General features: G+C 37.5%; 1 protein-coding gene and 1 pseudogene across 3 annotated transcripts in view; both read left to right on the forward strand.

Annotated features, from left to right (window-relative positions):
• Positions 1-5077, forward strand: part of SAMSN1 (SAM domain, SH3 domain and nuclear localization signals 1) — a 330513-nt gene extending 325436 nt beyond the window's left edge. Inside the window, exon 22 of one of the 3 annotated variants that reach the window (XM_074389483.1) lies at positions 1734-5077. In XM_074389483.1, the coding sequence (XP_074245584.1) occupies positions 1734-1936 (203 nt within the window). In that variant the 3' untranslated portion in view covers positions 1937-5077. The remainder of the gene's footprint in view (positions 1-1733) is intronic. The other 2 variants (XM_010344881.3, XM_010344882.3) reach the window with 2 other exon arrangements.
• A 13317-nt stretch (positions 5078-18394) lies between these two features.
• LOC120368470 (cyclin-dependent kinases regulatory subunit 1 pseudogene) lies at positions 18395-18630 on the forward strand (annotated as a pseudogene).
• The last annotated feature ends 1343 nt before the right edge of the window (positions 18631-19973 follow it).

Genomic DNA, 19973 nt, shown 5'->3' on the forward strand with positions numbered 1-19973 from the left:
CACAAACACTTCCATGGTAGCTAAAATTCAAAAATAACGATCACAACAGGTGCATATTAAAATTGCCATCTCATATCTAGAATTAGTTACAACATCACAAGACAAATACCTGACATTTGAATCTATAGTTAAATAAAGTTGTTGGACAAATGTGAAGATTCAGAAGAATGGCATAAATATGGTTTCACTGCTGCAAATAAAAGCCTTAAGGAAAAGGTTAAAGGAACTGTTATGACTCATTTTGAAGATGAGTAGACTAATTTTTATCATTATCTTCCAGCCTTTTCTCAAACAGTGTTCTTCTAAACTACAGAATTTAGAAGATGTTTTAAGTAACACTTTTCTTTCTCCCATGGATGGTGCATAAATAGCATCATTCCACATACATTAAAGAGAAGTTAATTCATTACATAAAAGGGTGACTAAAAGCACAATTCTCTCATGTAATGGAAGTTGATGGCAATCATATACATGGTGGATCATAAACTAATGTTGGCAAAACATATGGAAGCTAGAAAATGCATTTTGAAGCAAGATATATATAGGGATAGATATAAATAAAGAGTGAATTTCCTAGACATAAAAACATTTCCTTCTTTGAAGGATTTCGAGGTTTGGATTTACTTTCTTCTCACTGGAATGCGATGAAGCTCATAGCCTCTGAAGGCAGAGTCCTTTCCCCAACCTTAAATGTATGCTTGGTTCTTTCAATATGGAGCTATTCAAATATCTACAGTGATGAAGCCCCAGGGTTAGAAGGGGAAAGAGGAAGATACGGTACTGCAGCTAAGAGGCAGTACCCGAGATCCATTTCTTCTCTGAGCTCAACTCAGGATACAAAGAAACACCAACCAAGAAACTTCATGAGGACAGAGAGAAAGTTGACATTAAAGGAATCGAGAGGAGTAACACTTGAAATATAGGCTGCTTACGGGTTCTTCCAAAATGTATTTTGTTTTATCCCTATTATTAATCTTTTTTTAAAAGATAATGCCTATTGTATATAGAACACTGCTTTAAAAAGGCAGAATTATGACTGAAAATAAGTGATTATTATTCAGGACTACAGACAAAGATATGGAAGACAAACTAAATATTAATAAGGTAGATTCGGTGGAAATTTTGGTGTTTTACTTTATAAAACCAATCTGGTTTCTTCTATTTTGTGATAAATGCAAACATAGGAAAATTCTGAACACTTAAAGTTTTATTAAATTCCAAATAATTGAAGTCCTACTGTACATTCTTACCCATAATGGTATTTTATTAATTAATCCACATTATCAGAAATCTAAAATTGTTCACAAAGATCACTATTGACTTGGATTGTGCATTTAAACTATAAGTGCCTTTATCTAACGATACTTTAAGGAGTATTTGGATGAGGCATCAGTCACACTGTGGATACAATCTGCTTTCTCTGGCAACTTATTATTAATGTAAAATGAGAGTCCATATTGATCTTTGCTTATGCAGGCAGTTCACATGAATTCCATGAAACTGAAAGTGAACAATGAAGGGCAAACTCTGGCTTCTAATCAAACAGTAACTTGAAGTTTGAGTGCAAATATCTCTTTTGTAATAAACAAAGATATCTTTCACTTGCAGAACTTTCCATTGTAATGAAGTCATGGTTGGAACAGTTAAAATAGGATAATGCTTGAAAGTGAATGAGTACATGAATACAATTTTTCTTTGCTTTACCTAACTCCTGCCCTTTTTTTCATTTACAGTTACTCAGGAGCCAGAAAATGAACCTGTGCCCCTATCCTTGAGCCCAGACATCTGCTTAAATAAGTCACAGTTAGATGATTGCCTAAGGGACTCTGGTTGTTATATCTCATCAGGAAATTCAGATACTGGCAAAGAGGATCTGGAGTCTGAAAATCTGTCCGACATGGTACATAAGATTACTATCACAGAGCCAAGCAACTGAACACACATTCTCAACTGTATACCTACAGATGAGTTCCATTTTAACTCTTCTTGAGCTAAAACATCAAACCAGGAGAGGAAATAAATATTTGTAAATAAAACCTAGAGTTTAAATGTTTTAATCTGAATAATTGTACATAAAATTTTGTATCTCTAACATTCCAAATTATTGTCAATAAAACACATATTTATTATTTTAAATGCTATATGTTAATATTTCACTTGCATGTATTAGAAAGGTATAATGTAAGACTTCGGTATGTGTGATGTATGCTTTATTTTATAAATACAGTACCTGCAAAAAACAAAGTAACCTTTTTTCATACCTGCCAGTTTTGAATTTGTATGTTATTGAACGAATAGTAATAGAGAAATCTCTGTGGAAACAAGTGGTCCAAGCAATGTTATATTCATTTTTATACTAATTGGGAAAGTGTGAGTTAATATTGGACACATTTTATCCTGATCCACAGTGGCATTTTAGTAATTATGTTTTCTTGGTTTCTTCACTTTGTTTTCTGGTATAAAAGTATAGATAATGTGTTGTCACTTCTGACTTAGTGAAACCAATTGTAATAATTATGCAGATGTTTTCATCTTTAAGTGTAAATATTTTTAAGTTTGACATACCCTGATGTTAATAATAAAAAGAACTATTTGCACATTGCATTTTCCAGAGTAGTGGTACTTAGGGGTTTTAGTGTTGGACTTTAGAGAAAATACCTCCTCCCAGACATCCCTCCCTTTTTGTAATATAAGTGTCTCCCATAGCAATAATCTCAGCCTCATCTGTCCCCTAAACCCTGGTGATATTTATCTGACTCACATGATACCCCCGGGAAACTTCAATTCAACATAACCAAACTATTGATTTTCTCTACAAATTTTTCTCTGCTTCTTTATTCTCAACTTCTCTTTACTGCCACTAACACCCAGCCAGTCATCAAAGCAGAAAATCACTTCTTGCTTCATCTCACATATATTCTCCTCAGACAAAATCAGTAAGTAATCAAGCCCTATGGATCCTACCTCTAAAAATGCTTTCATATTCATGGTGTTCTATCCATTTTCATGGTTATTGTCTTGGTTTGGATCCTCATGATCTCATGCGTGGAATATTGCAGTAGCTTTCCAACTGATCCCTACCATCTCATCCATCCTCCACACAGCCTCCAGATAAATCTTTCTAACCCACAAATCAAGTCAGGTACTTTTCTGCTTCAAAGTTTTAGATGACTCCTCATTGTCTTGAGTATAATATTCAAACGTTCTTCCAGGCTGTGTAAGGCCTCTCCTTACTTTTTTACTTTTTACCTACCTTATGAATTGTAACTACCCCCTCACCACCAACACCATACACGCACACCTCTCAATATACACTCCTGTCATAACAATAGACTTGCTATTTTCTTCTCTTTGTGACTTTTCATATGCTATTTATTTTCCTGGAGTGTCTCCTGCTATTTTCCACATTAGGAAGTCTCCCTCCTTTCTCCAAACTGAAGGTCGCTTACTCTGTGAAGCCTTCCATGATTCCCTTTGGTGCTCTCTTCTTTGTGCTTCCATAGCAACTTGTAAATTGTGGGTCATAGCACTTGTCATATTATGCTTTATCTATTTGTATGACAATTGCCCTTCCGTAAAACTGTGACCTCTTTGTGACAGAGATTATTTTGTTTAGCCTTTTAAATCTCTGGTGCCTAACAATACCTGGCACAGAGTGGGGGACTAAGAAATATTTGCTAGGAGGCATTGAATATGATGATTCTTCTCATATAATAGAGTCCATCTCTATTTAAATTGATCCACTCAAACTAAAGGTAAGTACCTTCCAAAGTGACCTATTTTTTTTTTAAACAAATAAAGCCTAATATCTTAGAAAAAAAAAAAAAAACCAGGAAACACGAAGTGTTACTTCAAATGCTGGAGGACAGCATTACATTGTTAATGCCTGCCTATTTTTCCAGACCCCTGAAATTTAACTGCATATGCAGCTCCCAAGTGAGGCATAAAGCACATGTCTAGCTCTATTCTTCTCCGCTTCATGGTGTGAAATGGTGTGTCAATTTCAGTTTTCCAAGATGCTGCCTCCATCATGACCCCACTCTTGCTAAGGCTATTCCCCCAAACTGAATATTCTAGGGTGTCCTTAAACACAGCAGTCACTAACCATAATTTTATAACTTTAATCAACCCACTGCCTCAGGGAGATCAAGAGAGGATAGTTTCTTTATGGAGATGCCAGGAAATTGTAAGCTGGGAAGCAAGTAACAAACTACTTGACTTTAAAAGAGTGGCCATCGCCATGACATGTACTCAGCCACAACTTCAACCCCTTAAAAATGAAGGTCTGGTGAAGGACTTAAGGGAATACTTTTGAGAGGAAATGCAGCAGAGGCCTAGAGGAGATTGAAACAGAGGAAGAGAGATTGGATTCCTAAAAAGAAGACACCATGGGGTTCAAGTGGTCAGCAGGAAGCCTTCATCTGCAGTTCTGCAACGGAAAGGACACGTGTATAGTGGGCATATCTTCCACATTAAGGGTGTGCTCCTGTCCGTCCTTTACTCACAGCTCCTCACCGTGCCCCTGCAGCTCTAGTCTCAGCTCCCTCTATGTGGGGGAGGGAACATCAACAGAAGGAAGACAGGTTTTTCACTTGGCTATGGAAAGCTGAATAAAGCGGAGCAGAAAGATAAGAAATAGCTCATTCAAAGTTGGGAAGTAGTTGAGGAACTTGGACCTTCTGCTGCTTTTGACTGAGTGAGAAACATGAGTCTGAGTCTTTTAAGATGGCTAAAGAATTAATACTTTAATAATGACAGGATCATGATGCTGTCTTTGTGTTTCTAGGATAAATCCTGATGACATTTCTAGTCTCACTTGTTGATTTATTCACTAAGCCATATTTAAACATGGAACATGTATGTTGTCCAAGACTATGCCAAAAAAGGTCTTTTTAACTAGAAAACTACATGAGAATCACACCGCAGCTTATCTCATTGGAACCCACTGAGTCTTTCATATACACACGGTTGTGTATCTATGATGCAACAGTTATTCTGATCCCAGAGATTCCCTGTCTTTCCAAATTCAAGTATGTTGTGACAGTATGCATGATTAGAGGAATTTTATTCTAGATAAATAAATAAAATCATAATAGTTTTTGATGAATATAAAAATCAGATCATTTAAATTCTGAGTTTCCCTTGTTCTATTGCTAATGTAAACATGAATATATCTTCACTCTGAAGTATTTTATTATATTTTTTAATCAACTAAATTGCCAAGGAGTTTAGTTCAGAAATAAAATAACTTTTAAAATTTCAAAAGATAGGCAGCTAAAGATTATCAGGATTTCAGAAAACGTACAGTTTACTGAGGTTATAGTCAAGTGCCTTGCAACTTCCTGAGTGAGGCCAACTTGATGACATTTCATGTTGAGAAACTTCCGTTACAAGCAGAAGTTCTGAGAAAACTAATACGAAGAAATTGTAGATACTCCATCATTTCACACAAACACGCACTTCCATCCTCCCCACAACCATCAAAGAAACTTGCATAACTAATTTGCATACAGACTTCAAGTACCCTTTCATAAAGTAGGAAGTCACGCTACCATCATGTAAAGGTTGAGAGCAAAATGAATAGAGACTAAATATAGGTAAACGAACAGCAGCTTCTAAACTTGACCAGGAATTTGTCTATAGAAATGAGATAAAAGTAACTTTCCTTTTATGTTACCTCCTGTTTAACTACTGAATTCCTCTGATCATACCCAGTGTTGACCTAAACGTAGAGACTAGAGGAGGTCATAGAGTTGAACCATCTTGTTTGAGAACTGTGTGACTCTGGGCAGGTCATTTATCTTCTTTTGTTTTTGAGACAGAGTCTTGCTCTGTCACCAGACTGGAGTGCAGTAGCATGATCTTGGCTCACTGCAACCTCCGCCTCCCAGGTTCAAGCAATTCTCCTGTCTCAGCCTCCCAAGTAACTGGGACTATAGGTGTGCGCCACCACACCCAGCTAATTTTTGTATTTTTAGTAGAGACAGGGTTTCACCATGTTGGCCAGGATGGTCTCGATGTCTTGACCTCATGATCCACCCACCTCGGCCTCCCAGAGTACTGGGATTACGGGTGTGAGCCACCAGGCCTGGCCAGGACATTTATCTTCTAAGCTTAGTCTTTTTTTTTTTTTAATCTACAAAATGTTGTCAAGCGAGATAATGTGTGTAAAGCACACAGCACAATGCATGCAGTATGTGCATAAAAACAACTACTGTTATTATATCCACTACTTCATTTTACTCATTGATGTCTGGATATTCAGTGGAAGCAGTGTACATGCTACCACAATGCAGGCATGGACTTGTCAGCATTTGAAGTTCTTAAGACACAAATTGTCTCAGAACTAGGACAACTGTGTTTGTCAGAAGCAATGAGAGAGTTAGCTGACTTAACAGAACTTCTCAGATGAATGACTATTTCTTCATGAAAGAATATTTCTTTGTTTACTCCTGACCACCTTAGGAAGAAGCTGCATTATATTTAGTGCATTAAATCAAAGTGCATTATATTTAGCTTTGATTCCTCACACCTAGCTTGATTGGAGTACTTTTTTTTTTCCCCCCGCAAGGGGGAGTCTCACACTCTGTCACCCACGCTGGTAGCTGGGATTACAGGTGTGTGCCACCATGCCTGGCTAATTTTTTTGTATTTTAGTAGAGACAGGGTTTCACCATGTTGCTCCGGGTGCTTTTGAACTACTAAGTTCAGGCAATCTGCCCTCCTCTGCCTCCCAAAGGCTGGGATTGCAGGCATGAGCCACCACGCCTGGCTGGAGTTCTCATTTTTGAAGAATGAAGGATTTACAAATAAACGCCTAATGAATGAGTGAAAAACATAAATAAAAGTTTTGGGGTTATTACTGGTATTACTGCACCCTGGACCCTGGTCTCTTAAAGATTATGGGGTCACAACTCATTATGATACAGACAACAGAGAAGCCCTTAGGAAGGCAGCCTAAATGTAGATATCTACCTATTTATGAAGCTTATGAACATGTAGGCAAACAATCTGTCATGAGAAATCAATGTGCAGAAAGAGGCTGAGAAGCTACCAGGAACATGTATGACCTAATTATAACCCCACTTCCCTATTCTCATACTGCAAACTTCTCACATTTGAATTCCCAACAGTATCAGAAGGTAGAGTATCAGAAGGTCTGTGTGAGGTACATAATAAGTTTAGAAACCATGAGGGAAGAATCTAAAAAATTACATTAGTATATACAGTGGTTTCTTTTGACCTTCAGGGGTCCCTGATGGGCCTGAGTGCAAGGCCCCATTTCCTCATAGGGCAGGTGTAGAATCCTGATGTGTAAGGCTAACAGGATCGTTTCCTTTCTGAGTTCTTGGGCACTAGGCCAAGTGAATGGGCAGGAATCATCCCCGTTGCCGAGTAAAATGGGGTGAAAAGCACTTCTGGCACACTTTGTTCATATAAATTATACTTGTTTGCAATTCATCAACTCCTTCTCTACTTTATATCCATATGTAATGTAAATGATCATCTTTCTCTGAAGCTCTGTAATGATGCACAGCTCAAAAATGTGATAGAATCAGCTAAAAGAGAGCAGATGGAAGTTTTCCCCCAACATGCAGATTCATAAAAAAAAAATAGAGAACTCAACAAAAGGAGATACATAAGTACTTTTACCCGGGGCTGCACGGACTTCTGTATGACAGTAAGTTTCTGCAACTATTCATTCCAGAAACCTTTACTCAGTCATTTCTGCAGCAGTCATTGAAAGCTCTGGGAAAAAAATCTGTGTCTGTATAAAACAAATATATTTTCCTTTGGATTTTTATTGCACCTTAGAATCCATGATTCAGGAAGTAATGGTTAAATATTTTACTAGAGAAATACAATTAGAAGGCAAACTATGTAAAAAAGTGAAGTCTTAAGTGTTTCTTTAGCAATACAAACCACAGAAATTTAAAAGCACACTATTAATCTGAAACAGCAATATAGGGAGAATAATGAACTGTCTGGATTGCATTTGTGTATTTTTCTTAAATATCTGATTACTCAGGGGCTAAGGTGGTTCATGTTGGTATACTGAAGATACAGCAATGCTGCTAAAAATCGTGTTAAGGCAAACCAACGATAAAAGAAAATATAGGAAATGGTTAAAAAAAAAAAAATCTCCGGGAGTCGGGGCTCATGCCTGTAATCTCAGCACTTTGGGAGACCGAGGCCGGCAGACCATCTGAAGTCAGGAGTTCAAGACCAGCCTGGTCAACATGATGAAACCCCATCTCTACTAAAAATACAAAAATTAGCTGGATGTGTTGGCACACCCCTGTAGTCCAGCTACTTGGGAGGCTGGGTCAGAAGAATCATTTGAACCAGGAGGTAGAGGTTGCACTGAGCCGAGATGGTGCCACTGCACTCCAGCCTAGGTGACACAGTGTGAGACTCTGTCTCCAAAAAAAAAAAAAGAAAGAACATATGACTATATGAAATCATTCAAAGGGTGGTTATGAGTTTTGGCAACACACAATGAAAGAAGTAGCATTCATAGTAAAATGAGCTGTTTCTGACTCCCCTCCCCAATCTACTCTCCACTTGTGAAGCCTGGATATTCACTCAGAGATGTTAAGCTGCATAACCTACTATATTCTGGTTCCGTCTCTTCAGGTTCCTGCTGGGCTCCGTGAGCAGAAAGTCCCTTCTCTCCCTGAGGACTGAGGTCAGGGTATCCGTTCTTCTATGAAGTCACCTTGTGCTGGTGCTTCCCTTAGTCAAAGGTCACTAGTCCTTTCAAGGTGACCTTTTACATGACTCTCCTTCCTTGAGATTCTAGTAACTGCTCCTTCCCCTCATCTTTTAGGGTCTAGAAGATTGAGTAACACCTTTGTAGCTGTTAGCTCCCACTACCGGCGCAGCACTTACTGGTTCCCCTGCCCTCCTCTTTGCCCACACCTTTGTAATTTGTCCCTTTATAAATAAGCCTTCCTGGAATTTTCTAATTCGATTGTGTTTCCTGCTGGTAGCTGGACTAGTACAGTGATCCACCATCCCTCATGACTTCTAAATACTTAGATCATGTGCTTGAATCCAGTGAGCTCTGTGACTCCGGTGTAACTACATGTACATGGTCTTGATCATTTTTTTCTATTTCACTACCAGCCACTAGCCTTGCTGGCAATCAACTTGCTTTATGAAAAGAAACAAAAGAAAACAAGAAGAGAGGGGAGGGGAGGGGAAAGAAAAGAGAAAAGGGTAAAGAATTTCCACTAGCTCCATCAAAATTCATGTCTTGTACCCTTTCAATTCTTAATCCACCTGTTTCATGGGGCCCAGACACATACCTCTCCTTTTTCCAAGAAGCTAAGAATTTCTGGAAGTGCAATGACTGGCAGCATATAAGTGGAGGTTTTTGCGCTGCAGTTCAGGCCAACCTAACTGCAATTAACACTTAATTAACACTTCTTCTCTCCTTTACTAATAAACAAATCCACTGACCACTTTGCTATGAAACACAGGGTCATCTGTATTGGGAAAATGCACCACCCACCAATATTAATATCCATCCAGCAGCCACATGGTAAAGCAGAATAAAGGAAGTGCATATTTCAGGCTGCTTGCTACCCAATGAGAAATATCTGACATTAATAGCATTTCAGGGGTATGTATAAATATGATAGCATATAGATACTGAAATTATATTAGCAATTTTTTACTCTCAAAATTCTTTAATTCTAAATTATATTTCATCTACATTATCACTCACTACATCAGGCTCTCATACACAAACTCTTAGACCTCTTCGTCTCAAAAGAGGTTGCTGTAAAGTATGGATGCCCGGATAATTTGCATGATTAATGAAAATATGTTTTAGAATATTAAACATTTAAAATGTTAGCATTTAGTAGACTTTCTGACAGAAGTTAAAAGACTATTAGAATGACTGATGAATTGCTACAGTACATTAGCCCTCAGAACAAGGAACGTGCTAAAGGACACTCAGGAAACTTAGCTTTCTTGTTTTTTCCTTTTCTCTCTCACTCTAAATTGTCCTTATGTGACCTTGGCTCAGATTTAAATGACCAAGCATTGGACTTTGCAAAGTTCTAAACTTGCAAATTACATGAAAAAACTACAGGCAGAGAGGGTGAAAGAAAGCAACTAATTTAGCCAGTGCTTTTGACACAATATGTCTGGTCCATAGTAGGAGATTCATAGAAATGTGTTGAAGGAATGCAACACCTTCTTTCATGGTTAAGATGGCCTTACCTCAGCACAATGGAAATAAATAAAATAGAAAATCTCTCCCTGGTTAGTGACAAGGTCACTAACAGTTCAGTTGTTTAGCTAGGGAATGCATATTTACTTATTTTTCTCCATCTGGTAGGTTTTGTATTTCAAAATGAAGCTCTACCTATTGTAATCTTCTAGAGCCTTTTGTCTTGGATGGCTACAGAGGTTATCAGGACCTATTTGTGCATTTATTTCCCTCTCTTGTATATTTTGAGATGAAATATATAAGAAAGGACTGTCAGAGAGGCGTTTACATCCCCTCTGGGTAAAAAGTAAAAGACCATTGAAAAGTTACGGCCACAGGAAATATCAAAATAAATTCTTAAGGTAGGAGCAGTAAGCGGCTTAATGGCCTTGCTTTGGGGGAGACAATTAGCATTACTTTAATTTATAGGAAGTATTATCATGAAGTTATGAGCTCCATCTCTGATCCCTACTTGCCAAAGCCTGCTTCCTCAGGCAGTGTTTTCTTGATAGTGTTATTTACTTGATAGTTTTCCAACGCTCAAGTATTACACAGTATCATTATTCCTGTGTCAGGGAGCGTGGAGAAAAGTACACTAGGGTATGTCATCTAAAATCCCATTACTTAGTCATTAATGAGAATATTGGGCAGAGCAAGTGTAGGAGGCTGAATCATTGCTCCCCAAAGACAGCAGATTTGAATCCATGGAACTTTATAAATGTCACCTTATTTGGGAAAAGGGTCTTTGCACATGTGACTAAATTAAGGATTTTAAAATAGGGAGATTATTCCTGGATTGTGTGGGTGGGCCCCTAAATGCAATCACAAGTGTCCTTATAAGAGAAAGACAGAGGGAGACGTAACCCATGGAAAGGAAAAGATACTTGGAAGAGAGCAAAAAGAGATTTGAAGATGCTGGCCTTGATGACTGTAGTGAAGTAACCATAAGCAAGGACTGCTGGCAGCCACCAGAAGCTGGAAGAGGCAAGGAATGAATTCTACTCTAGCACCTCCAGAGGAAGTATGGCCCTGCAGACCTACCTTGATGTTAGTCCATTGATACTGATTTCTGACTGACCTCCAAAACCAGGAGAGAATTAATTTCTGTTGGTTTATACCACCAAGTTGGTGATTAATTTGTTATAGCAACCACAGGAAACTAATACAGCAAATAAACTATTTCCAGTATTAAACAAGAGGATTGTGATACCTATTCTTGGCATTTACCAGTGGACCATAGGAAAAAGCAGATTATTAGTAGTAAGTTTAATACAAATACATATAAACATCTATATCCCTTAAAACTTATGCATACCGTTCTTTTCTTATACATGTGTTGCATATGTTTAACAATTTTTTAAAAAACAGGAAAGAAATATTCTTCAATAAAGTAACGAATTTATGAATTTAACAGTTAAGTAGATGCTATTTTTATCCCTCAGGTGTTTTAAATTTCCATGTAATAAGATTATTCTCTCTGTCATCCCCACTCGGAACATAGCTGTTACAGGCTAAAGAGCATTATACAGGCCGGGCGCGGTGGCTCAAGCCTGTAATCCCAGCACTTTGGGAGGCCAAGGCGGGTGGATCACAAGGTCAAGAGATCGAGACCATCTTGGTCAACATGGTGAAACCCCGTCTCTACTAAAAATACAAAAAAATTAGCTGGACATGGTGGCGCGTGCCTGTAATCCCAGCTACTCAGGAGGCTGAGGCAGGAGAATTGCCTGAACCCAGGAGGCGGAGGTTGCGGTGAGCCGAGATCGCGCCATTGCACTCCAGCCTGGGTAACAAGAGCGAAAACTCCGTCTCAAAAAAAAAAAAAAAAAAAAAAAAGAGCATTATACAACTTTAAAATGTTCTTGCAAAGCAAAAACACTCTGATTTTGGCTTTATTAAAAGCAGAAAGTTCTTTGAAGGCCTGTAGATATATGCTTTGCCACACCCTGAAAAAAAAAATGATTTTTTGTATCATGATTTATTTGTTCCTACATTCCCTCATTAACTGTTTATTTAATATGTTCTAGGTACCTGGTAAATCTTCTAGGCTCTGGGAAAAATTAGACACAACACCTGTTCTCAAGGAGTTGAGAGTTCAGTGTGGTCCTTTGGCATCTGTGTAAATGAATACATCCCTGTGAAATGTGATAAACTACTATGTATACAAGTGGTGTTGAAGCAGCAATTACAAATAAATTATTTCAGAACCAAATGATCTGGAAATTCAAGATGTTTGACTACTTTGCCTAGCAGCCTCAGCAATCAAGTTCTGTATATATAAGCTTGAGAATAATTAAATTGTGCCTAGGTATTTGCAGTAGAAGAATTTAACACTACATTGGAATTTTTTGTATTCCTTATTTTTGTGGCCAAATATTTAGGACATTCACAGGGAAAATTATATTCAAGGTTAGAGTAGACAAGATTCAATATCTTCAGATTCTGGATTGTAGAATTAATAAATTATAGCCATTTTCCTCTTGGCTTCAAAAGCAACTACTTGTACAGCAAAGGTTGCTTAATTAAAATTTATCCAACTGAAACACCCATTTATCTGAAACAAATGTTTGTGCAATTGACATCAACCAACTCTTCACATGAGTAGTTAAGAATAAACAATGGAATGATGCCCAATGAATATCAATTAAAACAAATTGCCCCTAATAAACTTTGCACAGGCTCATGTTCAAATGCACCTGTGTGAGCCCACACCCCCACCCGTCGAACTTTATTATTGTAACTTGTCTTCTTTAAAAGGTCAATTAGCATTGATGGCATCTTAAAGACTGTGTCTTCATTTTATCCTTGAAGTCTCAATTTTAAGCACTGATAAGGCACAAGTTTCAGGTAGGACCAGCTATATAATGGAAGACAGCCTGAGTGCTTAGAATAAGGGCCCAGTGCAACATGAAAATGCATGACCTCTTGTTCCAAATGATTAAGAATTTTAAGACAGCAATACAATAGCAGAGCATTAAGCCAAATGTGGACCTTTGTGAGAGCACAGCCCTGTGCAACAAGACAGGTTACATGAAGCTGGCCCTGGTTTCAGATATTCCTTATTAATACTTCCCATTTAAATTTTTCCAAAGACTCTACTGCAGAAAGGAAAACAACCTGCCTAAAAGTCAAATTATGATCACATCTTCTTTGTACAGGCTTATATTAACTATAAAGGCATTGTTAGGTACGCATTAAAACTTCATTTCCATCAAAATGTGGCATGGTTACTTGACTTTGCTTTTCTCTATTCTAATCAGCCTTACTCACATAACTTATGAGGCAGAGAAAATTCTATGTGTTCGTTCCCCCAGCCGTGTTTGTTAGCCTCCTGGGCATATTCCCAGTCCCCCTGCATTCAGTTGGGTCCCTGTGATCAGTTCATGCCAAAATTAGGGCCTGACTCAAAATTTCTGCTTTGAGATCCAAGTACTCCTTTCATTAGGTTTTCCTTACTCTTTCTTTGTCTCCCTTCACCCCTTTACCTATGTGGCTGGAAGCAAGGAACTCTGAAACAGGGAGCCTTCCAAAGGAAGAGCTCAAATCCCTGGGTCATTTTTAGAGGAAAGCCATTCAGGAATGTTGCTTGATCCCCATTTGAGTGCTACACAAAATTAAGCTTTATTACATTAAGCTACTTATATTACTCTAATACTCTGTTAGAGGGTATGATAATGTGAGGCAGGGGGATAGTCCCCAGAGGGGTATCGAGATTGTTGAGCAATTCTGATACATATGACTGTTGGGCCAGCTTTTGAGAAACTACTGAAATCATCAGATCGAAATACTATAAAACAATGTGCTAGCCAATAGCTATAGGTTATCTTGAGGGGATATTTATATTCTCATAATAGCATGCATTAATAATTTTCAAAGCACTCTTTCCTATGTATTTCTAGAGGGTTCTGGAACACGGTAAAGACTTCAACATCACTAACAATGAATTATCTGGAATAGAATGACCAATAGCAACAATGATACTTGCTGAATGATACCCTTGAATCTCATAAATTGTTACCTGCCTGCCTGTAGTACTCAGACCTCAAAATCTCAAGTTACCCAGGAAGAATTTGACAGAAACCCTGGAACCCGGGCTGAGTCTAGGACTCTGGGAACATTGATCTTAGGAGACTCAGGGCCTGGTGTTATTGGGAGGGATGAGGGGAGATGCCCAGAGTGCTCAGAATCATGGCAAGTGTGCTTTTCCCTTTGGCTGCAGAATGTCAGCATTTATGGGAAGAAGTCGATCAATTACTTACTGGATCTGCTTAATCAAGCATAATTGTCACTATGTGACTGGCAGTTATTGGAAGATTCTGCGTAAGACAGTGCCAGAACCAGTATGCAAAGAACTACTTATATTATAGATAGCAAAAGGAAAAGTAACTTTTTCCTCAGAACAAGAAATCAACATGATGCAATAAAAGAGCATAAAGTTTAGCGTGTGAGGGATTTGGGATCAGATTTATTTTCAAAACTTATTTCCTTCAGGTTCTTAAACATCTAAGATCCAGTTATTTCAAATGTAAAGGGGATGTTAATGTCTACATTGTAGGGTTGTTGTGAAGCTTAAACAAGCAAAGCATCTAGCATGCTTTCTGCAAGATTTTACCTCTTCCAAGCTCATTATTTGTATCATATAATATTATTATTAATACCATTCAGATTTAAGCATGAAGAAGTGCTTCCAACAGGCACTTTCAAATTTGTACCATGAAGAATCCCACTAAACATTGTTTCTGCCCTCTGTAAAATTTAGAAATTATTTTGCCTAGTCTTTTTCAAGGCACACAGTGTCAGGCATTTATCATCATCTATTCTCCACATAGACAGACATATACTCATATTCCAAACATAGCTTCAATTGTCAAAACACTCATAAGTTGTAGGAAATAATTTATTAATTATTTATAAAATATTGAACTATCATATTCACACCATGGGACTTTAATGAGAAAAATTACTTCTCATCCTGAATATTAAAAAGAACTCTCAGGCTTCTGATTTATATACATTTTTCTAGACTGTCCTTTTTATACTACCTACCTTTATAAATGTTTTATTTACTGTGCTGTTAGAGGTCTAGGATAGTTTTCCTCTGAAAAAAAGCCAAAGTTCTTCAAATATGAATGAAAGATATAATTTAAGGATTATTTGTATGTGTATTTCTGAGACATGAATTAGATACCACATAAATTACTATTAATAAAAATCTATCTTTTTTTCAATAATTTCAAAGCTGCCTCCCATTTTAATGTATACAGCAGTGTTGATATAGAAAATAATTTAATTATCTAATAAATTTGTTATTTTAGCTGAATTAAAAGCATTTTGAATCTTGAAATATCCTACATCACATAAGATCCCAGATTAAACTCTACGGCAATATCTAAAAGATCAAAATATATCCTTCCACAGCAGAGAAACAAGATACAAAATTTACAGTTGTTTAATTAGCATAAAGATAGCTATTTCTCCATTGTTTGTTTTGTCAGTTAGGAAGTTTAATAAACTGACCTAACATTTGTTGATTTTATTATGAGCTTTCAATGGGTAATGTGTCTATTGCCCTACCTGCATAATTACAGCAACTATTAATTGAGGTCTTTCTAAATAAATAAAACTCTGTTAGACACTTGAAATAAAGAAACATAAAATACATAGTCTTTTCTGTCAAAAAATTTGCAATCTCTCTGGAGAGGCAGTACCAATATCAAAGACTATGATAGCAAACCAGTCCCATCACAGCATATGCATCACAATAGAGCAAAACCACAGCTGAAGAGCTCAGTGAAGGGAGACGTCCCTAAAGGCTGTGAGACTGGCATATTTGCTTTCTAAACTGAGATATTCTGGTTTTCAAAGTATACAGTCATGTGTGTGTGTGTGTGCGCGCTCTATTTTTTCACTGTATTGTTTTAAGGGGAGAAAGACCACAAAGACCTAGTATATACAAAATTATATACTAGGTAAACTATTTGTGAAGTAGAACTTTTTCGCTATATACCATGTGATTTTTAAGAGGAATTGTCAATTCAAAACAAATTGACACTAATTACACCAAATTGAGCTTCAGTTTACTACAGTACAACAAATGATTCATTTATACATTCTGTTTTTATTGGGTGTTTTGAAAAATGGTTTGCATTTCAGTGATTAAAAGGAAATCTTTGGTACAATTTTTTCATAAGCTTATTTTTTTAGAGATATTTAGAGCCCCAAAACATGATCCCAGACCTGTAAGAATTTATCATCTGGCTGGGAAGGCAGCACTCGGTATGTAATATAGTAATACAAAGTGGGCAAATATTAAAAACTAAATGAGCCACAGGTGTCTCAGTGAGGATATTATTCCCCAAACCAAAGGAGCCAATTTTATTTTAACCCTGAGTCTACGAATATAAGAATAATGCTAACATATCTCTTTCTGGTTTCAAATTTCTATTATCCGAAATAATAAAAGACAGGTAGAAGAGAAGTCCTGGAAGGAAATGGCTCCTAAATATGCATTGCTAAAATGTCATAAATAACTTTTTTAACAAAATTATATACTAAGTACTAAACTTGGAGCCTGATGGCTATTTCTTCAAGAGGGGGATTACCATATTCATGGAATCATAGGTGTCAAAGATGGAGGGGACCTGGAGAGGGTCTATTCCAACATCACCATATTGTAGGAGAGATTTGAGATAGTAGAGGGGTAAAGATATCTATCTATCCATGATCACACCAATTTGCAAGTAAGAATAATTCAGATTTGTACTGAGATCTGGAATTAAGCCTATGCTTCTTTCTTCACATAATGCTGCTTAACTACAAGTAAAGCACAGGGCACTGGGCAAAGTTAGATATTTAACAAAATTTGCTCATTGAAGTTAGATCTTATAAAGAAAAAGCAACCTCTCTCATCCTTACAAATCCTCTGAAATTTATGTTTCCTAAACAACATACAGTCCATAGGTACAAAAAAGGTAGATGTACAGTAGCCTACATATCATTAACCTTAAGGAACAGCAAGTAAGTCAGCAGTATAACGTTTGCCCCGTAGAATCATTGTGAGAGCACTATCCAAGAAGAAGAGAATTTACCAATCAAAGGAGCCTTTACAAATCGTTCTCATGACTTCCATACGAAATAAAGGATCTTCAGCAGCCAACTTAAAGAAAAATCATACCTCCTATAAGGTGTCTTGAACACCATCAGAGCCTTGTGAAACAACATTTTGAGTAGCAAAGTGAAAATGAATCACAATTTTGGCACAGGGTTTTGCTACAGTTTTACTTAAATCAAGACCAATTGGTTGAAAAGAAGAGCTATACCAAGAAGAAAGATTCATTTCATGTGCTGCATTTTGATGAGGCTTCTTGATCCGAGAATTTAAGTTTCATACTTTCCCCAGGACTCATCATTGCCTGATGATAATTACAAAGGTATGGTAATGGAGGGCTTTAAATCAAACATGCATGGTAGATCTGCTGTCACTGCAAGAACCATCTCATTGCAAGCTGGCAGGGAAGGATGTGCTTGCCTTTCAACTGGCAGAGCTGTCTTCTTGGCTGGCATAGAAACTAGCTCTGCCTTAAATCTTCCTGATTTAAATTACTGTTAGAGTAATTTGGCTAATTGAAAATGTCTGTCTTTGGAGAAATTTTTCATAATGTTAGTGTCATTTTCAGGGTGCTGAGGAAAATCTTCAGGGCAGCAGTGCTGCCTGGCTGCCTACAAAGCCCCCATTGATCAACAGTACCATCCCAAAACTCCACTTAGGCAAGGGGTCATCCAAGGACATGCCAGTGACTCTCTCTTGCCAAATGGTATACATGAGCAAAGCATCTCTGAGAGAATGTGAAGCCTCCAGTAAGGCAGACCATGTAGATGGGGTATTTCCAGCCCATCCTGGACAGCTCCAGTTATTTCGAGTAGTAGTGTGGAACTGGAGCAGTCTTAAAGGAAAATTGGCCATCTTTAATTTTAAACATAAATTTGTGTGACAGGCCACCTGAAGGAAATAAGCAGGGGGAGAAAAAAAAAAGTCAAAGTAGACATAGCTTTACAATTGAGCCAGAAACCACAGTCGGGACATCGTGTGTTAAAAGTTGTGTAAAGGTGTTGCTGGGAGTTGCTTGGAGGTTGGCAGCACGGGGCTGAAGGGTAGCAGATGTAGCGGCCATGTCTCACACACAAACTTACTATTCGAACAAATACAACAAGCAGTTTGAGTATCGGCATGTCATGCTGCCCAAAAACATAGCCAAGCTGGTCCCTAAAACCATTTGATGTCTGAATCTGAATGGAGGAATCCTGGTGTTCAGCAGAGTCAGGGATGTGTCCATTATATGATCCGGGCACCAGAATCTCACATCTTACTGTTCTTGTGCCCACTACCCAAGAAGCCAAAGAAATGAAGCTGGCAAGCCACTTTTTAGCCCCAAGTTTTACACAGCTATCCTTACTTCCTAGCATCTTTCTGATAACATTATTATGTTGCCTCCGTGTTGCCCACTTTGATATTTAAAAGATGTTCAATACACTGTTTGAATGTGATGGTAACCGCTTTGTTTCTAGAGTAGAGCTACCACTATCATAGCCCAGCCAGATGAGTACTCTGTAAACCCACAGTCTCAGTTGAGTATGACCCCAGAAGCTATGGTGTGCTCTGTAACCAGAACATACTTGGAAGATGGAGGAAGCATCTGAGATTTAAGACCATGGCTGTTACAGAGATCATGTAAATTTGCCGTTTTTGTTTTTTTCTGCCAGGTGTTGTATATTTGGTGACTTGTGGATTTATATTTCAATATTCTGGAAACTTTCCATCTTATTCAAGAAATCTGTTTATATTAAAAGCCTTAATTAAAGAGGAAGTTTTTATAATTAAAAAAAAGTTGTTTAAAAACTTTTTAATAAAATCACAATGAATTCAGTATTGCTTTTCAGTGTTTTTATTTCCTAATTATTTCATCTCCTTTTAAATCTCTGAATCTCTGAGTTAATTTTCCTTAACCTTTAAAGCACTAATCTGCTAAAAGAAAATGAACAAATCTTTAATTATTGTCCTGAAATGGGAGGTTAAATTATATACGACCTACTCAAATAAAATTCTACCACAATGCATCAGTAAATTCAACAAAACAAACTCATATCATTAGCAGGAAAAAGAAAATCAGTCTCTGAGAAGGCAAATCCTTTTTGTTTTGTTCCTCCTGTTCTGGACCATCTTAACCTTACTGGGCCTCCAGTTCTCCCTTGTCCTGAGATTCTGGGTCCCTTATCTAATCTGGGTCTCCTAACACTTGCTGGTCTTACCAATCCTCCTGTCATCCAATGACTCACTCTTTTCTCTGCTTTACTCCTCCTGAACATTGTCTGGCTTCAAACTTGTCCTTCTCCCTTGTGTGGTTTACTGCTTCAAAGTCTCCTCAACTGCCAAAAACTAGCATTTATAAACATTCATAAACACAGAAAGATTTCAGTTACAATAATCAGTCCAGGACCACCCAAAACGAAGACTTAACTTTGGGATCTGATATTACATCAGTTGTGCTGTCTTCAAAGCTTATTTCTAAAGGATCGGAAATACGCATTGGTGAGCACTCTCTATTATATATCCTAGGTTGAGCCCATCTATTTAAAACTACTACCCAGCTAGGCAGAGCTATCTTCCACAGTTTATTTGTATGTCAATTCTTTGGAATGCCCTTTCTAGTAGAAACTGTCATCTATAGATTGGTTTAAGTCCCGGGCCAAC

Source organism: Saimiri boliviensis, chromosome 18 (genome assembly GCF_048565385.1).
Source record: "Saimiri boliviensis isolate mSaiBol1 chromosome 18, mSaiBol1.pri, whole genome shotgun sequence".
NCBI classification, from domain to species: domain Eukaryota; kingdom Metazoa; phylum Chordata; class Mammalia; order Primates; family Cebidae; genus Saimiri; species Saimiri boliviensis.